Genomic DNA, 19,383 nt, shown 5'->3' on the forward strand with positions numbered 1-19,383 from the left:
ACGGTTGTTTTCTGCTCTGAATAAGCTTGACTTGTCTTGAACTTATGATAAGATTTAGAGTACAGTATTTCTCTTCTCATCAGATATTTTGTTATATTATTATATTTTGTTGAGTTTTAATCACAGTGATTTTTACCTTTTCAAGACGTTTTTAAAATTATTTTAAATCAGGCCTCAGGTCTGAATGGGTTAAGTGAGTTTTAGGTTCTAAGATTCTTAGGTAGTGAAGTAACTTCACTTTCTGGGTACTTTAAGAGTTTGTAGTTCAATCTAGCCGTGTCACAGTGACCACTCAATCCTCTGCTCTCTAAATCCTGTTAATCAATTCATATTAAATTGATATATATATATATATTTTTTTTTACAGCGATCAAGATCGTGAAGAAGATCAAGGACGTGACGTCTCTGCTGGACACCACTGCGTCCTTCGAGCTGAGCCTGTCTCACGACGACGTGCCGGTCCGCTGGATGTTCAACGGCGTGGAGCTGAAGTCCAGCGGCGAGCGCTATAAGGTCCAGTGTGAGAGGAAGGCCCACAAGCTGACCGTCCAGAGGGTGGACGCCAGCACCGCCGGGGAGTACACCGCCGTGGTGGGACACCTGCAGTGCAGCGCCATGCTAACCGTGGAGGGTAAGGGTCCAGAAAACACACCCAAACCTTTCATTGATTGATTGAAATATTTATTAACAGTTTGCAGAATTACAGAACATTTCAATACAAAGACTGTTAACTGTGAGTGGACGACCCAATAAAGCATTACACTTGTTTACAAGAGGGTCCACCTTGTTCAATTCATCAAAACATTTAGAGACGTACAAATATACACTTCTATATAGCCAAAAAGAGAACAGGAATTCATCATAAAGGAGGTAAAAAGGGAAAATAAACATATACAGTGAGGGGAAAAAGGGGTGGGTGGTGGGGGGGATTCACATTGACCTAATGTCTTCACGGGTCCAAAGAAATGGACCCATCCCATTCCTATGACAGTTTGGTCCCGTTCTGACTTTCTCTCTTTTCTTATGAACTCGGATTTGTTTCCGAGATCTTATAATTTCCAAGATTTTAAAGACCATGATTGTACATTTTACGCTCTCAAGAGTTAAATTGTTGCTAAACATCTGCATTACTTAAACAAGAAGTCTACACAATTAGAGAATGTAGAAGAATTGTTTATTTTGATCAACGTTTGCCTGTTATCTCTCCTAATGGTACCGACATCAATACGGCATGGAATTGTGGACAGAATCTTATCCAACGACAACCAAATCATTTGGGTCTGAGAGGCTAAATGTCATCAAATGGTGGTCCGTGGCTCAAATGCCGAATAAAAAAAATGGACCTTGATATGAAAAGGGTTGTGAACCACTGTTACTAAAACAATGCTTCATAGCTACGACGTGTTTCCTAACGTTACGTTACGTATTGTGTTCCAGCCCTGCGCGTCACCAAGCCCCTGAAGGACGTGGCGGTCCCAGAGACCCAGGTAGCCACGTTCGAGTGCGAGACGTCCCACTTCAACGTGCCGTCCACCTGGCTGAAGGACGGCGTGGAGATCGAGATGAGCGAGAAGTTCAGGATCGTGGTCCAGGGCAAGCTTCACCAGCTGAAGATCATGAACACCAGCAGGGAGGACTCCGCGGAGTACACCTTTATCTGTGGCAACGACAGAGTGTCCGCCACGCTCACCGTCAGCCGTAAGTTCACCTTTATCTGTCACTGTGGGCCGTAAGTTCACCTGTATCTGTCACTGTGGGCCGTAAGTTCACCATTATCTGTCACTGTCAGCTGTAAGTTCACCATTATCTGTCACTGTCAGCCCTAAGTTCACCTTTATCTGTCACTGTCAGCCGTAAGTTCACCTTTATCTGTCACTGTCAGCCGTAAGTTCACCTTTATCTGTCACTGTCAGCCGTAAGTTCACCTTTATCTGTCACTGTCAGCCGTAAGTTCACCTTTATCTGTCACTGTCAGCCCTAAGTTCACATTTATCTGTCACAAACCAGCGCCATCTGCAGTCAACAGCCCTCAATAGCTAACTTAATGCATACGCCTCTCTCTCTCTCCACACCACACAGTAACCTAATGCATACGCCTCTCTCTCTCCACACCACACAGTAACCTAATGCATACGCCTCTCTCTCTCTCTCCACACCACACAGTAACCTAATGCATACGCCTCTCTCTCTCCACACCACACAGTAACCTAATGCATACGCCTCTCTCTCTCTCTCCACACCACACAGTAACCTAATGCATACGCCTCTCTCTCTCCACACCACACAGTAACCTAATGCATACGCCTCTCTCTCTCTCTCTCCACACCACACAGTAACCTAATGCATACGCCTCTCTCTCTCTCTCCACACCACACAGTAACCTAATGCATACGCCTCTCTCTCTCTCTCCACACCACACAGTAACCTAATGCATACGCCTCTCTCTCTCTCTCCACACCACACAGTAACCTAATGCATACGCCTCTCTCTCTCTCTCTCCACACCACACAGTAACCTAATGCATACGCCTCTCTCTCTCCACACCACACAGTAACCTAATGCATACGCCTCTCTCTCTCTCTCCACCACGCAGTAACCTAATGCATACGCCTCTCTCTCTCTCCACACCACACAGTAACCTAATGCATACGCCTCTCTCTCTCTCCACACCACACAGTAACCTAATGCATACGCCTCTCTCTCTCTCTCCACACCACACAGTAACATAATGCATACGCCTCTCTCTCTCTCTCCACACCACACAGTAACCTAATGCATACGCCTCTCTCTCTCTCTCCACACCACACAGTAACCTAATGCATACGCCTCTCTCTCTCTCCACGCCACACAGTAACCTAATGCATACGCCTCTCTCTCTCCACACCACACAGTAACTTAATGCATACGCCTCTCTCTCTCCACACCACACAGTAACCTAATGCATACGCCTCTCTCTCTCTCCACACCACACAGTAACCTAATGCATACGCCTCTCTCTCTCTCTCTCCACACCACACAGTAACCTAATGCATACGCCTCTCTCTCTCCACACCACACAGTAACCTAATGCATACGCCTCTCTCTCTCTCTCCACGCCACACAGCTGTCCTGATCACGGCCATGCTGAAGGACCTGAACGCCAAGGAGAGAGACACCATCACGTTCGAGGTGAACGTCAACTACGAGAGCGTCACCTACAAGTGGCTGAAGAACGGCGTGGAGATCAAGTCGTCGGACCGCTGCCAGGTGCGCAGCAAGCAGCTCACGCACTCCCTGACCATCAGGAACGTGCACTTCGGCGACGGAGGGGAGTACAAGTTCGTGGCGGGCGCCGCCGCGTCGTCGGCTACGCTCTACGTTGAAGGTGAGAGTCGTTTTACTATCAATCAATAGGGCAGTCACTTCTAGTCATGTTTACTAGTTGACTAGTTGCCTAGTTTACTAGTCGACTAGTTGTTTAACTACCTATTATGTTAAAAAAAAGGAAATAAATATTTGTACATTTAAAAACTGTGTACATTGGTGACTATAACTATAATCTACCTGATCTTGAGGCCTACAAACTATTACCAACTAGTACCAACTAGTACCAACAAGGTCGACTAGTGGATTTACTAGTCGACTAGTTGAATAGTCAACTAGTTGCTTAAAGCCCTACCAATCAAAAGCAGTGCAAATCTGAGTCAGTTCATTTATTATCGCTCGTAGTTTTTACATTTATTATTGTCTTAGTTATCTACTGTGCCTAGCCAATATTTACATAAGTGATTGATTGATTGATTGATTGATTGAGTATGTTTTTTGCAGAGTAGTTTTTTAAATGCATTTTTCTGTCGTGTCTCTTTGCGTCGTAGCTCGTCTGATCGAGTTCACCAAGAAGATCAAAGACATCAAGATCACGGAGAAGAAGAAGGCCATCTTTGAGTGTGAGGTTTCTGAGCCCAACGTGCAGGTGGTGTGGATGAAGGACGGCCAGGAGCTGGACCTGTCTGAGGAGAGGTCAGTGAAAAGTGGAATATTTGCCTCTGAGATGTCATCCAAAGTTTAACCCATTTTGACCTGAGATCAGATTCTAAAAATGTCTTCTACATCCTGACAGTTTTCTGAAAAAGCTATGTTTCTATGTCAGTCGTTCTTCGATTTTTCAAGATAGCAGACCTACAAGCTTGTAGCTTGTAGATCTGCTATTTTTCAATAGCTAAAGCATAACATAATGCTAACACCAAAAGGGGTTAAACATTGAGATTACAACAACGTTTCTGCGCCACAGAAATAAGTGAGAAATGTATGTTTTTTGTTGTGTATTTACTACTATTTAATTGTATGGATTGTGCAACAGATTTGTTCTCTCGCACATTTCTAATGCAGAGCTTCCGTCATAAAATTAAACCCTTTTTTAAATAAATGTTAGATCTTTCTTGACACTTCCTTCCTCCTGTTCACACAGGTTCGTGGTGACGACGGAGAAGTTCCTGCACCGGCTGATGATCCAGACCGTACGCCTGTCGGACGCCGGCGAGTACTCAGTCGTGGCCGGCGCCAGCGTGTCCAAGGCTCACCTGATCGTGGAGGGAAGAGACGTCAGGATCTCTGAGCCCGCAGAGAGAGAAATCACTGTGAGTTTTAATATCTCTGAGCCCGCAGAGAGGTAAATCACTGAGTTTTAATATCTCTGAGCCTGCAGAGAGGTAAATCACTGAGTTTTAATATCTCTGAGCCCGCAGAGAGGTAAATCACTGAGTTTTAATATCTCTGAGCCTGCAGAGAGGTAAATCACTGAGTTTTAATATCTCTGAGCCCGCAGAGAGGGAAATCACTGAGTTTTAATATCTCTGAGCCCGCAGAGAGAGAAATCACTGTGAGTTTGAATATCTTTGAGCCCGCAGAGAGAGAAATCACTGAGTTTTAACTAGTGGAGATGCGTTTGGTTGCTCTCTGCATGGAAATAGCAGATCTACACAAGCTCACAAGCACAATGCGTTGTGAGCTTATAGAGCTTGTACATGTAGCAAATAAGTTTAGGGATAAGGTGTAGGATAGGGCCCTACGACTAAAACCACATCAGAATTTGCTGTCAAAAGCAACATCGACATCAGTCGACATCACCGATATCAGTCTATCAGTCTTGTGCTGTAACTAACGAATGTGTGTGTGAACTTCACCCCCAGGTGGTGGAGAAGCAGAGGGCCACCTTTGAGTTTGAGGTGAGCGAGGAGGAGGTGGAGGGTCGCTGGCTGAGGAACGGCGTGGACATCCACTTCTCTGTGGAGGAGCGGTTCAGCTACGTCAACGTCAGGAAGGTCCACCGCCTCACCATCTCTGAGACCTACCGTAGCGACGCCGGGGAATACACCTTCATCGCCGGGAAGAACCGCAGCACCATGAGCCTGCGTGTCAACGGTAGGCGGAGAGTCTACCTGGCCTCAGATCAGTTACTAGGCCAGGGATAAGATATGACGCGCTGGACGTAGGACGTTAAAGCAATAAGCCACAAGAGGTCTCAGGTTACCGTGGATTTTACAATGGGTGAGAGGCGTGGCGAGACACAAGTGCAGCGAGTGTCTCCAACCCTCTCACCCATTGTAAAATCCACGGTAAGCTGGGCGAGCCACACACTTCCTTGTTTTTAGTCAGCCAGTGTGACGGGGGAATAGGAGGCGCTTGATGTCTTCACGAGGCCGCCCGGAGCTACACATTCACAGTCATGTGAGCGCGGGCGGTGCTTAGACGCCCGCACGGCATGGGCTTGTAAGAAAATCAAGTGCTCCCCTTCCCCAGTACAGCTACAGAGATGCGGGATCAGCTGGGAATGATATAAAGTGATTGAAGGTGTGGATTATCGGTCACGTGACGGTAACCAGCCAATCAGAATCAAGTATTGGGACTAACCGTTTTAGAATATTTTTTAAACAATAACCTTTAATATAACCTTTAACCATCCATCCATCCATTCATCCATCTTCAACCGTTTATCCGTAGTCCGTAGCTCCACCAGAGAGCTCCAGACTTCCCTCTCCAGAGCAACATCAGTGACGTCTCTCTCTCTCTCTCTCTCTGCAGCCCCTGAACCCCCCCAGATCGTCCAGCACATGGAGCCCCAGTCGGTGGAGGCCGGTAAGCCGGCCCGCTTCTCGGTGCAGGTGGTGGGCGTGCCGCAGCCCCAGGTCTCCTGGTTCAAGAACTCCCAGGCTCTGGCCCCCGGCTTCAAGGTCAAGTTCCTTCACGACGGCAACGAGCACACGCTGCTCCTCATCGAGGTGTTCCCCGAGGACGCCGCCGTCTACAACTGCCAGGCCAAGAACGATTACGGAACGGCCACCAGCACGGCCTCGCTCAACGTGGAAGGTACAGGGAAATATATACATACTGTGTGTGAATGGAACCACACATTGTACTCTAAGACAGTGGTTCCCAAACCTTTTCATGCCAAGGACCCCCAAATTGACCTTTTATGTGTGCGTGTGTGTGTGTGTGTGTGTGTGTGTGTGTGTGTGTGTGTGTGTCTGTGTGTGTGTGTGTGTGTGTGTGTGTGTGTGTGTGTGTGCGTCCAGTGTCTGAGGTGGTGTCTCCAGACACGGCCGTTCCCATGACCCCTCCCGTGGTCATCTCTTCCATCGCTGACACCTCCGCCAGAGAGGGCGAGTCGGCACGCTTCCAGTGCCGCGTCCGCGGAGACGGTAACCACGACAACCTCTGATGTTCTATTCCCTGCTCGCCCAAACAAACTGTACCGTTAGATTAACTACTTTAAAAATGTAGCGTCCCTATAATTCACTGACCTACAAGATCACAATGTTTTAACCCTGCAAGACGCAGATATACAGTATTTCTACTTGCAAACCGTACTACTACTAAGACTTTATGGAGAGAAATTATGTAAAAAAAAAAAAAAGTTTTATGCAAATAAATAGATTATGCAAAAATAGTTTCTTGGTGTTTATATGCCATCAATCAGATGCTATATTAAGTTGAGATACTGTGCCAAGTATGGATATTTGACCTTATATGCTTGGCTCTCTCCAGACGTGAAGATTGCGTGGTTCCGCGGGCAGACGGAGCTGAGGCAGTCGGAGGCCGTCAGGATCTCCCAGTTTGACGACAGCTGTCAGCTGGAGATCTCGCGGGTCTACGCGGAGGACGAGGGGCAGTACCGCTGCACGGCCACCAACAGAGGGGGCGCTGTGTCCTGCTCTGCCGCGCTGCGCTTGGACGGTGAGTGTTTTAATGTCCCGCTGTCACTGTTCTAATGTCCTGCTCCTCCACACTTTTTTTTTATTTGGAGTTGGCCTCCAAGGCCACCATACTTCGCGCACGCGCATTGTCTTTCACTTCCCTGTATACGGATCAGAAAGAATATCTGCTAATCTAGGGAGCTCTCCGTGGTTTTGACCAGATGGATATACTAAACTCTTCATTTCTGACTTCTGACCTGCCTCTCGTTCAAAATATGAACGCGGGGGATTATTCAGCGGTTTTATCGTAACCATAGCGAGGTAAGCAAGCAAAAATATGTCTCCCGGTTTTTGTCCAGAACAGAAGGGGGGGGGGGGGCTTTACAGAGTAAAAGCGGCCGTATCTTCCCGGCACCCCGAGCTTCTATTTTGAAAGAAATCCATGCTTGTGTTAAATAGTGACGATAGCAGATCTACACACTCACAACATGTCGCTCCGCTCCGCATTGTGAGCTTGTAGATCTGCTATTTTCTCTAGTTGGGGTCCCGGTCAAACGTCTTCATTTCTCTTTTGGGTAGGGATGGAGCTCGATAACCGATACCCGAAATAATCTGATATCAAGCTTATTGAGTACCCGTTATCAATAAGCTTTGGGCTTATTGAGTACCCGTTATCAATAAGCTTTGGGCTTATGAGTACCCGTTATCAATACGCTTTGGGCTTATTGAGTACCCGTTATCAATAAGCTTTGGGCTTATCAAGCCTGTTATAGAGCATAGCGGCCCATGACGTCATGTTTAAACAATCAAGACAAGCGATCAATACATAAATGTAATCACCCACGCTGGCACAAACATGTCGGTCTAAAAGTGTATTGATACCTGCCAACCAGCGCTGTCCGGGGAAACAAAATCACGCTTTTAAAGTGATGGTACACATATTAACCAGTTAACATTTTCTTTAATATTATTTTATTGCTAAAAAGGTCAATTTCCTTCCGTCTGTTAGAAAAGTACTGCATTTGGAGGCCCTAGTTAAAGATACTGGTTCTGTTCAGAATGTATTGTCTCTCCTGTCTTTCCACAAAATAATATAAAATGCTCGATAGTGGGCTCGATAAGAACCCGGCTCGATAAGCCTGATCGATAAGGTGCTCGTTATCAATAAACGAACTCCATCCCTACTTTTGGGTCCAGGGCTAAACCGTTCTACCGTGTTCGTTCCCTGCTCTGTGACGCTGTGTGTTCTGTGCCATGATTTGATGCAGGGCTGGGCAATGAACTGGAACAGTGAACTTAGTATCGTGATTGGAACCGTATCGGGAGTTTAGGGAGTGGTTACATGCCTAGAAACGAGTGAAGGTCGTATCCAGTTCATCAGTGTCGAGAAGTAAAATGTAATGGTCAAGAAAGACACATGGCCAAGTGCAGCAGTTCACACATTTAAAGTCACATTTAAAGACACATAGCCAAGTGCAGCAGTTGACACATTTAAAGGCAATCACATTTTCTAATAGTACTCATCTCATCGTTAAATTTAACCTTGTGACTAAGATAATTTCCAGGGATTTTGGACAAAATATCGTGATATGGCATTTTAAGTGTTATCTTTTCCCGATTTTAATTCTATATAAAATCCCCCCATATCTAAAAGAGCGTTGTTACAGTCACATTACCATATGGTCCAACATTTCCATATTGAGGTATTTGGCTTTTTACCCCCATATCGCCCAGCCCTATAAGCCCTTTTTACCCCCATATCGCCCAGCCCTATAAGCCCTTTTTACCCCCATATCGCCCAGCCCTATAAGGGCTTTTTACCCCCATATCGCCCAGCCCTATAAGGGCTTTTTACCCCCATATCGCCCAGCCCTATAAGGGCTTTTTACCCCCATATCGCCCAGCCCTATAAGGGCTTTTTACCCCCATATCGCCCAGCCCTATAAGGGCTTTTTACCCCCATATCGCCCAGCCCTATAAGCCCTTTTTACCCCCATATCGCCCAGCCCTATAAGGGCTTTTTACCCCCATATCGCCCAGCCCTATAAGGGCTTTTTACCCCCATATCGCCCAGCCCTATAAGGGCTTTTTACCCCCATATCGCCCAGCCCTATAAGTTCGTACGCACAACGCACCACGACTCTGAAAGGCTCCGCAAACGTTGCTTCCTTCCAGGGACCAAAGAGCCCCCCTGCATGGACGTCTCCATGGTCAGCCTAAAGAAAGCCTCCGTGGGCCAAAAGCCCACGTTCGTCCAGCCCATAGCAAGCTGCAGCGTGGCCCACGGCGCCGTGGCTCGCTTCCACGCCCGCGTGGCGCCCGGCGGCGACAGGCCCCAGATCTCCTGGTTCCATGGGGAGCGGCCCGTGCAGCCGTCCAGGAACCTGGTGTTCCACTTTGACGACGCCACGGCCACGGCCACGCTGATCATAGTGGACGCGTTCTCGGAGCACGCCGGGCGATACACGTGCCGGGCGACTAACGGCGCCGGCGAAGCGGTGTGCTCCGCTACGCTGAGCGTAACCAAACAGGAAGGTAAAAAACAAAAAACTTCTGGATCCGCAGTCCGGAAGAGACGCCTGCCGCCCCCCTCCTCACTCCTTCCCCTCACTACTCCTCCCCAAATCACACCCTTACCCACTGGAAGAGAAGCCTGCCGCCTCCTCCTCACTCCTCCCCAAATCACGCCCTAACCCACCACAACTAAACGAGGCACCTCCTCTGAACTTGCAAGCACTCCTCCTCCTTAGGTTCACTTCCAGCTGACAAACTCCCCCATCCATCCATCCATCCATCCATCCATCCATCCTGTCTGGGGTTCTATGAGTCTGTACTAATGTCACGGGCACCATTGTTCAACAGAACGAGCACCTTATATGTCTATTGGGATATGTTTGTGCAAATATATAAAAAGATATAAAAATAACTGCTCTGGGCTGTACGTATTCAACCTCCACCCTCCAAGCATGTACTCCTCCCTCCCTCCACCAGGGGGCACCATGCCATTCTCTCTGGACCTCGCATGATGAAACCCACATTCATACTGTCTTCCTCCCCAACAGAAATCCCTCAGCTTTATGCTTTTTTTGACCTCCACCTTTCCCAAATGCGACTCTTTCATTTGTCTATATGTGTTGTGCTCCTTCAGGACGTCACAGGTTCGATACCCAGGCCTGTGTTGTGCTCCTTAAGGAGGTCACAGGTTCGATACCCAGGCCAGGTTGTGCTCCTCCGGTGGATCGCTCCAGGCTTTCTGTCCACACTAATAATGTCTCTAATGGAATCTCTCTCTTCTTTTTATTCACAGAGACTCAAGTGACACAGCAGCACGTTGAAGCCAAAGTAGAGGAAGAAGTCAAAGGTAGGCATTTCTTATTAGTAGTAGTAGTATTATTAATAGTATTACATACAGTACACAAATCATAACCATTTCAACATTAAGGAAAAGGAACGGTTCAACCAAATATTTCCCTTGGAAGTTGTCTATTAATGCTAGTTTGCGTCATAAAGTGATTTATGAATGACTAAAACATGATTATGGGAAAGGCATCGACCATGAGTGTTTGGGTTATGTATGCTTTAGCACTGACTTTAGACCACTGTCGGGGAACGGTTTTATTTGGTTGAACTGTCCCTTTAGCAGATATGAATGATCAGAAAGCATGCCATATCTGCACTGTGTCATGAAGTATTGACATTCTGTTTTACTGAATTTGCTGTATTGTTGAGAATATGCCATCATTTCTCCCAGGAGAGCACTGACAGACATGCTTGTACCAATTTTGGAAACGTGGGGTTTGCATCCATAAAAAAAACAAAAGAAACTCTCTTTTTGGCATGATGGAAAACGTGCAGGATGTGTATCTTTTAAAACCTTAAAAGATATATGGAATCGTTTCACTGTTGCACCTGGAACTGATGATTTCCTCCTGCAAAAAAATATCTCTTAGACTGGCTTGCAGATAGTGGGATGTGGTTCCTGTGGTTTGCACTCTAAATAACACCAGTAAACCTTATTAGTTCGAATAAACGCCTTCTCACTCAATTCTAGAGCTTCCTTTATGGGCAAGTTTAAAAACGATAACAATCTGATGGAGAGCTCTGATTCTCTGTGCATCGTTTGTCCCTCTGGTGAGGATTAGAAAGGGCGTTTATTCTCCTGTCTGCAAGTCAGGTAAGGATTATTATCCCCCGAGGCAAATAGATCTATACGCTCAAAGATACGTCAGTTTATTCTGGAAACATTTCCCGCTTCTTAATTAATTTCAAAGTAATTTGTCTTGAAGAAATTTCCACAGAAGAAGGATCAAAACCTCCAGCAGGTTTCTAATAAAAAGAATCAAGTCTTGCGTTTATTCGAACAAATATGGTGAGTTGACATTGTTACTTTCTATGGCTTTGTGTCTTGCAGCATGCCATTTAATATTTCCATTAATGATTTCATTCAAATTCTTTTTTGAAAGCCTTTTCTCGCTTTCTGCCCCCCGAGGCCTGTTGTTGTACTGACGGCTGTGTCTCCTTTCTGTCCCGCAGAGCTGAGCTACGGCAGAGAGAGCGGATTGGACGTCGGCCGAAACCGCCAGCTCCGAGGAGCCTTCTCGGACACAGAAGACTTCCTGGATCACGGGCTGGTCTCGGCCAATCGCTGCGCGAGCAGGACATCCTCCGTCACGTCGTGGACAGAAAACATGAAACCCTCATTCACCAAAAAGCTAAAGTTCCAGTCCGTTCTGGAGGGGGACCCGGCGACACTCAAGTGTAAGCTGGTGGCCTTTCCACAGCCGACCATTCTGTGGTTCCATAATAACAAGCAGATTAACAATAAAGAGCGCAGGCGTAGGGTCCTTACCGAGAGCAAAATGCACATGCACACCACTAGCCTGATCATCGAGCAAATCGTAGAGAAGGACTCGGGTAGTTACAAGGTCATGGCCTTCAACACAGAGGGTTCCACAGACACCACAGCGTCGCTGCTGGTGTCCCTGCGGGAAGAGCAGTCCGCTAATTACCTGAGCTTTGTCAAGCGCACGGCCAGCGCTCACGAGAGCATAGATTCCATGGTAGAGCAGAGGAAGGAGAGGAAGATCAGGGTGGACCTCAGGTGCGTGGGCTCTCCGTTTGATAAGATGACCAAGGTCCACCAGGGCAGGTCCAGGTCCAAGAGTTCGCTGGTGCGCAGCGTGCTCTTTAGGACCGAACCGCCGTCCAAAGAGAAAGAAGCGTCCGAAAGCGAGAAGCCGCAGAAGCTAGAGAGACTGGAGACGGCCTCGGAGCGCGGCCGCTCTCCTCCCCCAATGTTTGACAGGGCCGAGCGCTTTAACGACAGGTTCAGCGACATATACTGTGACAGGCGGACCGGCGGCAGGTTCAGTGATAAATTCAGTGACAGGTGTAGCGACAGATACAGCGACAGGTTCAGCGACACCGAGAGCCTTCACAACGAGGTGAGAGCGAAGCTCACCACGCTGCAGAAGGCGGTCAAACACAAGAAGAGGATGTCCATGTCGACCATGTCCTCCTCTGAGTTTGACCTGGAGTCGGTGGCCAGCGAGTCCAGCTATGTGGACTACGTGGACAGGCTGAGGGTCAAGCCCGCCTCTCTCCCCGACGTGCCCAGTTTCAACCGGCCGTTTGAACAGGGAGACGGTCGTAGGGAGACTCACGGTAGAAGCTCGAGTCCTCACAGTGCTCAGAGCGGAGAGTCGCCCCGGCGTCGTCGCGCCAGGCACTCGTTTGAACCCCAGTCGAGAAATCGGGCCATTCGGTTGATGAAAGGGGAGCCGGACGATGGCATGTCCCCTCGGCAGAGAGAGAGGCTGTCTAGGAAAACGTATTCAGAGACCGCGGCAGAGTCGCAGGTCGACGTCGCAGCAGGCGAGCTTCGCCGCGACGTCACCGAGGTCGAGATGGAGGTGGGTCAGGCCGAAGCGGTGTACGCGGAGTCCACTGAATACACAGAGAAAAGCCAAGACGTTGGTTTGGTGCTGGCCGGAGAGAAGTCGCCTAGACTGAAGCCGTACAGATCGAAGAACGGGAGGATGCTTAGCGATCCAGACACACAGGAGGTCAAAGTGGGAGATGTAGCGGAGCCGTACGAAGATGAGCCTGCAGAGGAATCTCTAAAGGCTCAGTACGAGAAGAGTCTGGACGAAGAGAGGATGGAGTGTGAGGAGAAACTCCTCGCTCTGCGCATCCGGAAGTGGCAGCAGGGCTGTCGGCTGTCGGAGGAGGAGACATTTGAACCTGAAACTGATCTCCCCTCGCCGGTAGAGCCGACGTACATTGAGCACGAGGAGGTGGTAGAGAAAATAACTGCGGTAGAGGTAGAGGCTTCGGTCCCTTCCTTCCAGAAATCCCCCAGAATTAGATCTAGGTCGGCAGAACCTGAAGCATTGCCACCGGCCAGATCACCAAGGATAAAGTCCAGAGCAGAGGAAGTAGAGGCTGTCTCTACTTCACGGGTTGAAGCGTCTGCCACTGTCGTCCCGAAGTCACCGAGAATGAAACCACTGTTTGAGAAGACAAGAGAGGAGCGTGAGCTGCAGCTGTCCATGGAAAACATCTCCGAGTTGAAGGCCGAGACGGAGCAGTTCATCAGCGAGGAGGAGGCCCTGGCGCAGAGGATCATGAAATGGCAGCACGATGTTCAGACCGTGGAGGTGGAGCCAGACTGGGTGGAGCCTTACTCGCCCACCGCGTTAGAACCAACGGCGGAGGAGCCTGACGTGCTGCAGCAGCACAGAGAGGCTTCTCCGGGCAGGACGTCCAAGGAGAACTTCCTCCTCAGTCAGTCCGTTCCCGCAGGGTTCCAGGACGAGCAGGAGGACCAACTGCGCTGGCCGCCAGCCCAGGAGCTGGCCATGGAGGGCCGCGAGACCCGGCTGCAGACGGACAGCGAGTACTTTGTCAGCGAGGAGGAGGCGTTGGCTCAGCGCCTCCTGAACTGGCAAGAGGACATTTTGGAGCAGGAAGAGGTGGTTGAACTGGAGCCGGAATGGGAACAACACCCCAAACCTGCTGCTATTAGTAGGCGCACTCCTACACGCCTCACAGGCGCTCCTGTCGAGAGCTTTGAACTCCTCGCTCAGGCCGACAGCCATCGTAAAGTGCCCAGAGAGGTGTCACCGGCGAGGAGGCGTTCACCAAGCTCACAGGAGAGCCTGGAGAGAACGGAGAGGGGGAACAGGGCGGAACACGCTGCGACTGCAGATAAAAGCAGCAGTCAGCGTTTCCAAGCTGAGGTGAAAGTGGAGCGAAGGGGAGTGGAAGAAAGAGAAGCGTCAGACGAGAGTGTTCAGATGAGACAGAATGTGAGGGGAGAGGAGAGAAGGAGCAGAGAACTGAGAGAAGAGATGATGATGAATAGGAGTGCACACATAATAGATGAGCACCTTGAATTTGGAATGGCAAGGAAGTCGGCACAGGAGAGCAAGCAGATAGCAACAGGTGCACAGGAGAGCAAGCAGATAGCAACAGGTGATAAAACTGTGATTGACTCTCGTCCAACGTTTTTTAACGAAATGTCACCCCTTAAGGTAAAGATCGGCGAGATGTCCGAGTTTAGCTGCCAGTTCCATGGCGACCCTAAGCCAACGGTCACCTGGCTCAAAGATGGTCACCCACTAGCACACAACCCAGATTATGATATCATGAACAAATCGAATGAATCAAAGCTCACAGTCTATTACCCCACCACTGACCACGAGGGGACATTTGACTGTGTCATCACCAACAAACATGGAAAAGCCATCTGCAGTGCCACGTTGGAGATCTGTGATGAGAAGCTGGCGAGATCCTCAGGGGTCTCCCGGCAGGAGGTGATGGTGACAGAGGAGTCGGCGGTGGCTCAGGAAGGTGTGGATGAGGAACTCGGGTACTACATGGACACGGGTAAAGCCACGCTCCAGGTGCCCGAGGCCGCCATCCGCAAACCCTGCCGCTCCGATGACTCCTACTCCCCTGTGGAGATCAGAGTCACAGCTCCCACACCTCTCCCTGACATGGCAGAGGAAGGTGACTACAAGGACAGGGCTCCGATCGTTGTTGAGGACAAGATATCGGAGGTGCTTGGTGATGAGGCGGCATCTCAGACTGTCAAACACAAGTTTACGTTCTCTTTTGATGTTGCCGGGGAGGCCCCTCAGGTGCTCACTGAGTTGGAGAACATGAGCTGCTCAGAGGGTGAGACTGCCGCGTTGGAATGTGAGGTTGCAGGAGAGCCGAGACCGGAGGTTGTATGGTACCATGATGATGTTTGCCTTAAGAGTCCCTCTGGACAGTACAGAGTCGAGGAGCATGACAGAAGATACAGCTTATACATTGATAACTTCACATATATCAACGCTGGGGTTTATAAATGTGTTGCCAGGAATAAGCTGGGAGAGGTTGCGAGCATCGCCGATGTGTCTTTCCAAATTGCTGAGCCCGTTCAATTTTCAGAGGGTGGAGTGGCATTATTGGAAGGTGACGGTGGAAGTGCCAGGAAGTCTGTTGGCCGAACGGCTGCGTCTAGCAGTTCACAGAGTGCAGGGCAGGGTCTGGCCAAAGTGTCAAAAACCAAACTGGGTTTGTCCAGGGAACCTCCAGTTATATCTGGCTGCGGCCTGCATGCCTCTGCCGCTGTGATCAATGTTTCTCAGATCAAACAGGCATTTGAGTCAGACTCGCCTGTGGCACTCACGTCCTCTCCTCCCCTAGAGGAGCCGAGGAAGGAGTATGTATTCCCTGAGGAGTTTATCCCAGCAGTGGCCGTTACCCCTGAACAGCAGGAAGAGCTGGGGAAAGACAGTGATATAATTCCTGCCCCAGAGACCTTCCAGCCCCTACATTTTGTAGAGGAGGTGCAGGAGTCACCGGAGCTGGTCAGACCTCGGGCTCTGCTGCCAGAGAAGCCTGCGCGCAGCGAGGCAGGTCTATTAGAGGAGATGGTGAGAGAGGATGCTGTGCGTACGTTTGAAAAAACCAGCAGCTTCATACCTTTCCAGTGTGAGAGAGCCCCGGCAGCAAAGCGCTCTACTGGTGCCGTCAGTGAGGTCGTTAAGCCTAAAGCAAGTTCTGAGAAACAGAAAACATCTGTCAGATCTGGTCTGGTTCGCAGTGAGGCTAAAGACCTCAGCGAGGAGGTGGCTGGTCTCACTGAGACGGAGCACGTCAGCGAGGAAGTTGAATGTGTGAGTGAAGGGCCAGTGTGTGTCAGTGAGGAGCTTGACAGTGGCGTCTTCCTCAGCATGCCGGACTCCCAGGTTGACGTCACAGAGGAGGCCGAGGCTGGTGCTGTGGCTGAGGAACACTCGGAGGAGGAGATTCCTCCTCTGAAACCTCTGGTCGTTAAGCCCAAAGCTGAAAGCACAGCCTGGCAATTTGGTTTGCCGGTGGCACAGGAACCCCAGAAGGCGCCCATGTCCAAGCAGGACAGTAGCGACTTGGACTCGATCTCAAGCGAGGTGGGGGCAGAGGCCGGTGTGGGCTCTATGGAGGTAGAGGAAGTCACATTCAATGCTGTGTATGACTTCTACAATCCTCCGACTGACTGGAGCAGGCCGCTGTCACCCGAGTCCGAGATGTCCATCGAGATAGGCAGCACCTTTAGCGAGGAGATAGCCGAGGTCACGGACAGGTTCTATACTCCTGCCACCTCCACGGAAATCTCACAGCCGATCGCAGAGTCTTTTTACACACCTGCTACTCATGGCGGCAGCCCTGGTCATTTTGCAACGCCCCAAGAGTTCCCCTTCTCTCCTGTAGGGCACAAGCGAGCCTCTACGGATGACTCCAGTGAGAGGTTCTTTTCTCCAGCTCAGTACCTGAGGTCCCCTTCTGGTGAGTCCCTCTCTCCTATCCTGACGTTGGATGAGAGAAGGATCCTCACTGAGGGGCCTCACCTAGGCCTGGGCCCCGTACAGGAGAAAGTGCAGGGTATCCCTCCTGCCTTCCTTAAACCTCTCACCAAGAAGAGAGTGTTTGAAAATGAGTCCTTGACTTTTTACGCCGAGGTGTTTGGCCTCCCGTCTCCCGATGTGAGATGGTTCCGGAACAAAACCCAGCTGGTGGCAGATGACCGGGTGAGAATGAGCAGAGATGGTGACAACATCAGACTGACCGTTCACTTCGTCACAAAGGCAGACCAGGGCGAGTACATCTGCGAGGCTGTGAACTACGTAGGCGAGGCCCGGAGCGTGGCCTTGGTCGTGGTCGTGTCCCACGAGGTGAGGTTCATGCCCGCTCCACCCACTGTCACTCACCAGCATGTGATGGAGTTTGATGTCGAGGACAACGGCTCCTCGAGATCTACGTCACCACAGGAGATCCTGCTGGAGGTGGAGCTGGATGAGAACGACGTGAGAGAGTTTGAGAGACAGGTGAAGATCATCACCATTCCTGAGTACACCGCTGACGGGAAGAGCATGATCATATCCCTGGACGTCATACCTAGCATGTACGAGGAGGGAGCCGTGGACTTTGTTAATCAGGAGAACGATGACCTTAAGATTGCTTTCGAGGTCACGGAGATGCCGCCGAGGTTCATCAACCCGATCTGCGACATGGAATCCCCCGAGAGCACCACAGTGATGTTTGAGTGCTCTCTGATGGGCATGCCGTCGCCCATCGTCTCCTGGTTCAAAGGAGACAAGAAAATCCCGCACGATAACAAGAAATTCCTCCAGTCGTCCGACGGAGACAACCACTTCCTTAAGATCTGTAAGGTCACGTCTCAGGACACCGGGGTGTACACGTGCAGGGCCATCAACGTGGTCGGGGAGACCCTGTGTCGAGCCTCCCTCCAGGTGCTGAGCGCCAAAGCTTATTCGGGGAAGACCCGAGGCAGGGAGCTGACGGCGGTCTCTCTGGGCAGCGCGAAGGTGCAGCCTCAGAAGTTTGACATGATGGTAGGCAACACGTCGTTTGACGGCGAGCAGTTTTCGGAGATCGAGCTGGAGTTTGAGTTTGAGCACGAGGCGGACGAGTCTCAGAGGGCGGTCAGGCTGGTGGCCAACACCGACCACGAGACCAGCGAACTCGGGGAGAAATACGTTTGCATCAACTTTGACGTTTTCGCCGACCCGGCGAAAGACAACAAGATAGAGTTCAAGGGGAAGTCGTCTGACATGTGTAGCTTCCACTTCCAGGTGACGGAGACCCCTCCCAAATGCATCATCCCTCTGACTAACGTGACAGCGGCCGTCGGCACACCGGTCATTCTCCAGTGTCTAGTTAGCGGTAAGCCCGGCCCCGCGGCCGAGTGGTTTAAGGACGGAGACGTGGTCACAGACAGCAGGTGTATCATACAGGAGAAAGCCGCCGGTCATTTCAACCTGCTCATAACTAACGCTACGCAGAGCGACGCCGGCGAGTACAGGTGTGTCATCCAAAATCAGTCCGGTTCCATCGAAACCTCTGCTCTGTTGAAGGTCTTCTAAAAAAACACTTATCTCTAAACTTATTAGACATATTTAAAAAAACTAACAAACAAAACATTTTGAAATAGTTTAACTTGCCGATCTACATCAACACTTTGTGAGCTTGTAGATTGGCTAGTTGAACTATTTTAAAAACATTTTCAAAATAGTGGCAAAACATGGCAGAGAACAAAACAAAATTAAATGAAACAAAAATAAAATGATTCACATGAGGCAGGCAGTGATCACCCCATGTGCACAGTGCACACGCCCCCCACCACCTCGTACAATTCAGCAGTCAAAGTCTCGAGTCCCAATGTGGCGCGCAAGATAGGGCCCTTAGATCGAAAATAGCCGATCTACGAGTACTTGTTGTGAGGTTGTAGATTGCCTATTTTCGCCAAAGATATTTAACCTAAAGGTCACCGATCAACTAATACAGTGTAGGGTTTGAATGGTTGGCTGTGGAAAGTCCTCATTGGTGTGGGTGAACCTGGGCTGTAACATGATGGTCGTAGTGTTTATATGGGCAAATAATACGAAAAACATTTGTTTCATTTCTTGTTTTTGTTTTTAGTTAAATCAGTCTGCTTATGAGAGGTTTATCAAAGTCTATATTTACACCACTGTGTGAATGTTTTCATTTTGGTTCAAGGAGGATGTCTGTCTGTTCTCAAATTAGTTCTTCAAAACAACAAAGATATTGATAAAACGTTCAGTTTGGTAACACTTTACATTCAGCTATCCCATCTCTAAATTCTGAATTCTAAATATGCCTCACAAAGTACGGTACAGGTGAAGACGTTCTGTTGCTT

General features: G+C 49.5%; 1 protein-coding gene across 1 annotated transcript in view; it reads left to right on the forward strand.

Moving 5' to 3' along the window:
• ttn.2 (titin, tandem duplicate 2) overlaps positions 1–19,383 on the forward strand; it is a 267,448-nt gene that overhangs the window by 42,593 nt on the left and 205,472 nt on the right. The window contains exons 26-36 of the mRNA XM_079517777.1: positions 368–631; positions 1,438–1,698; positions 3,104–3,364; positions 3,855–3,999; positions 4,448–4,616; positions 5,169–5,400; positions 6,061–6,345; positions 6,552–6,677; positions 7,024–7,212; positions 10,480–10,533; positions 11,706–18,585. Coding sequence (XP_079373903.1) covers positions 368–631; positions 1,438–1,698; positions 3,104–3,364; positions 3,855–3,999; positions 4,448–4,616; positions 5,169–5,400; positions 6,061–6,345; positions 6,552–6,677; positions 7,024–7,212; positions 10,480–10,533; positions 11,706–18,585 — 8,866 coding nt within the window. The remainder of the gene's footprint in view (positions 1–367; positions 632–1,437; positions 1,699–3,103; positions 3,365–3,854; positions 4,000–4,447; positions 4,617–5,168; positions 5,401–6,060; positions 6,346–6,551; positions 6,678–7,023; positions 7,213–10,479; positions 10,534–11,705; positions 18,586–19,383) is intronic.

The sequence above is a fragment of the Electrona antarctica genome (assembly GCF_951216825.1).
Source record: "Electrona antarctica genome assembly, chromosome: 13".
NCBI classification, from domain to species: Eukaryota; Metazoa; Chordata; class Actinopteri; order Myctophiformes; family Myctophidae; genus Electrona; species Electrona antarctica.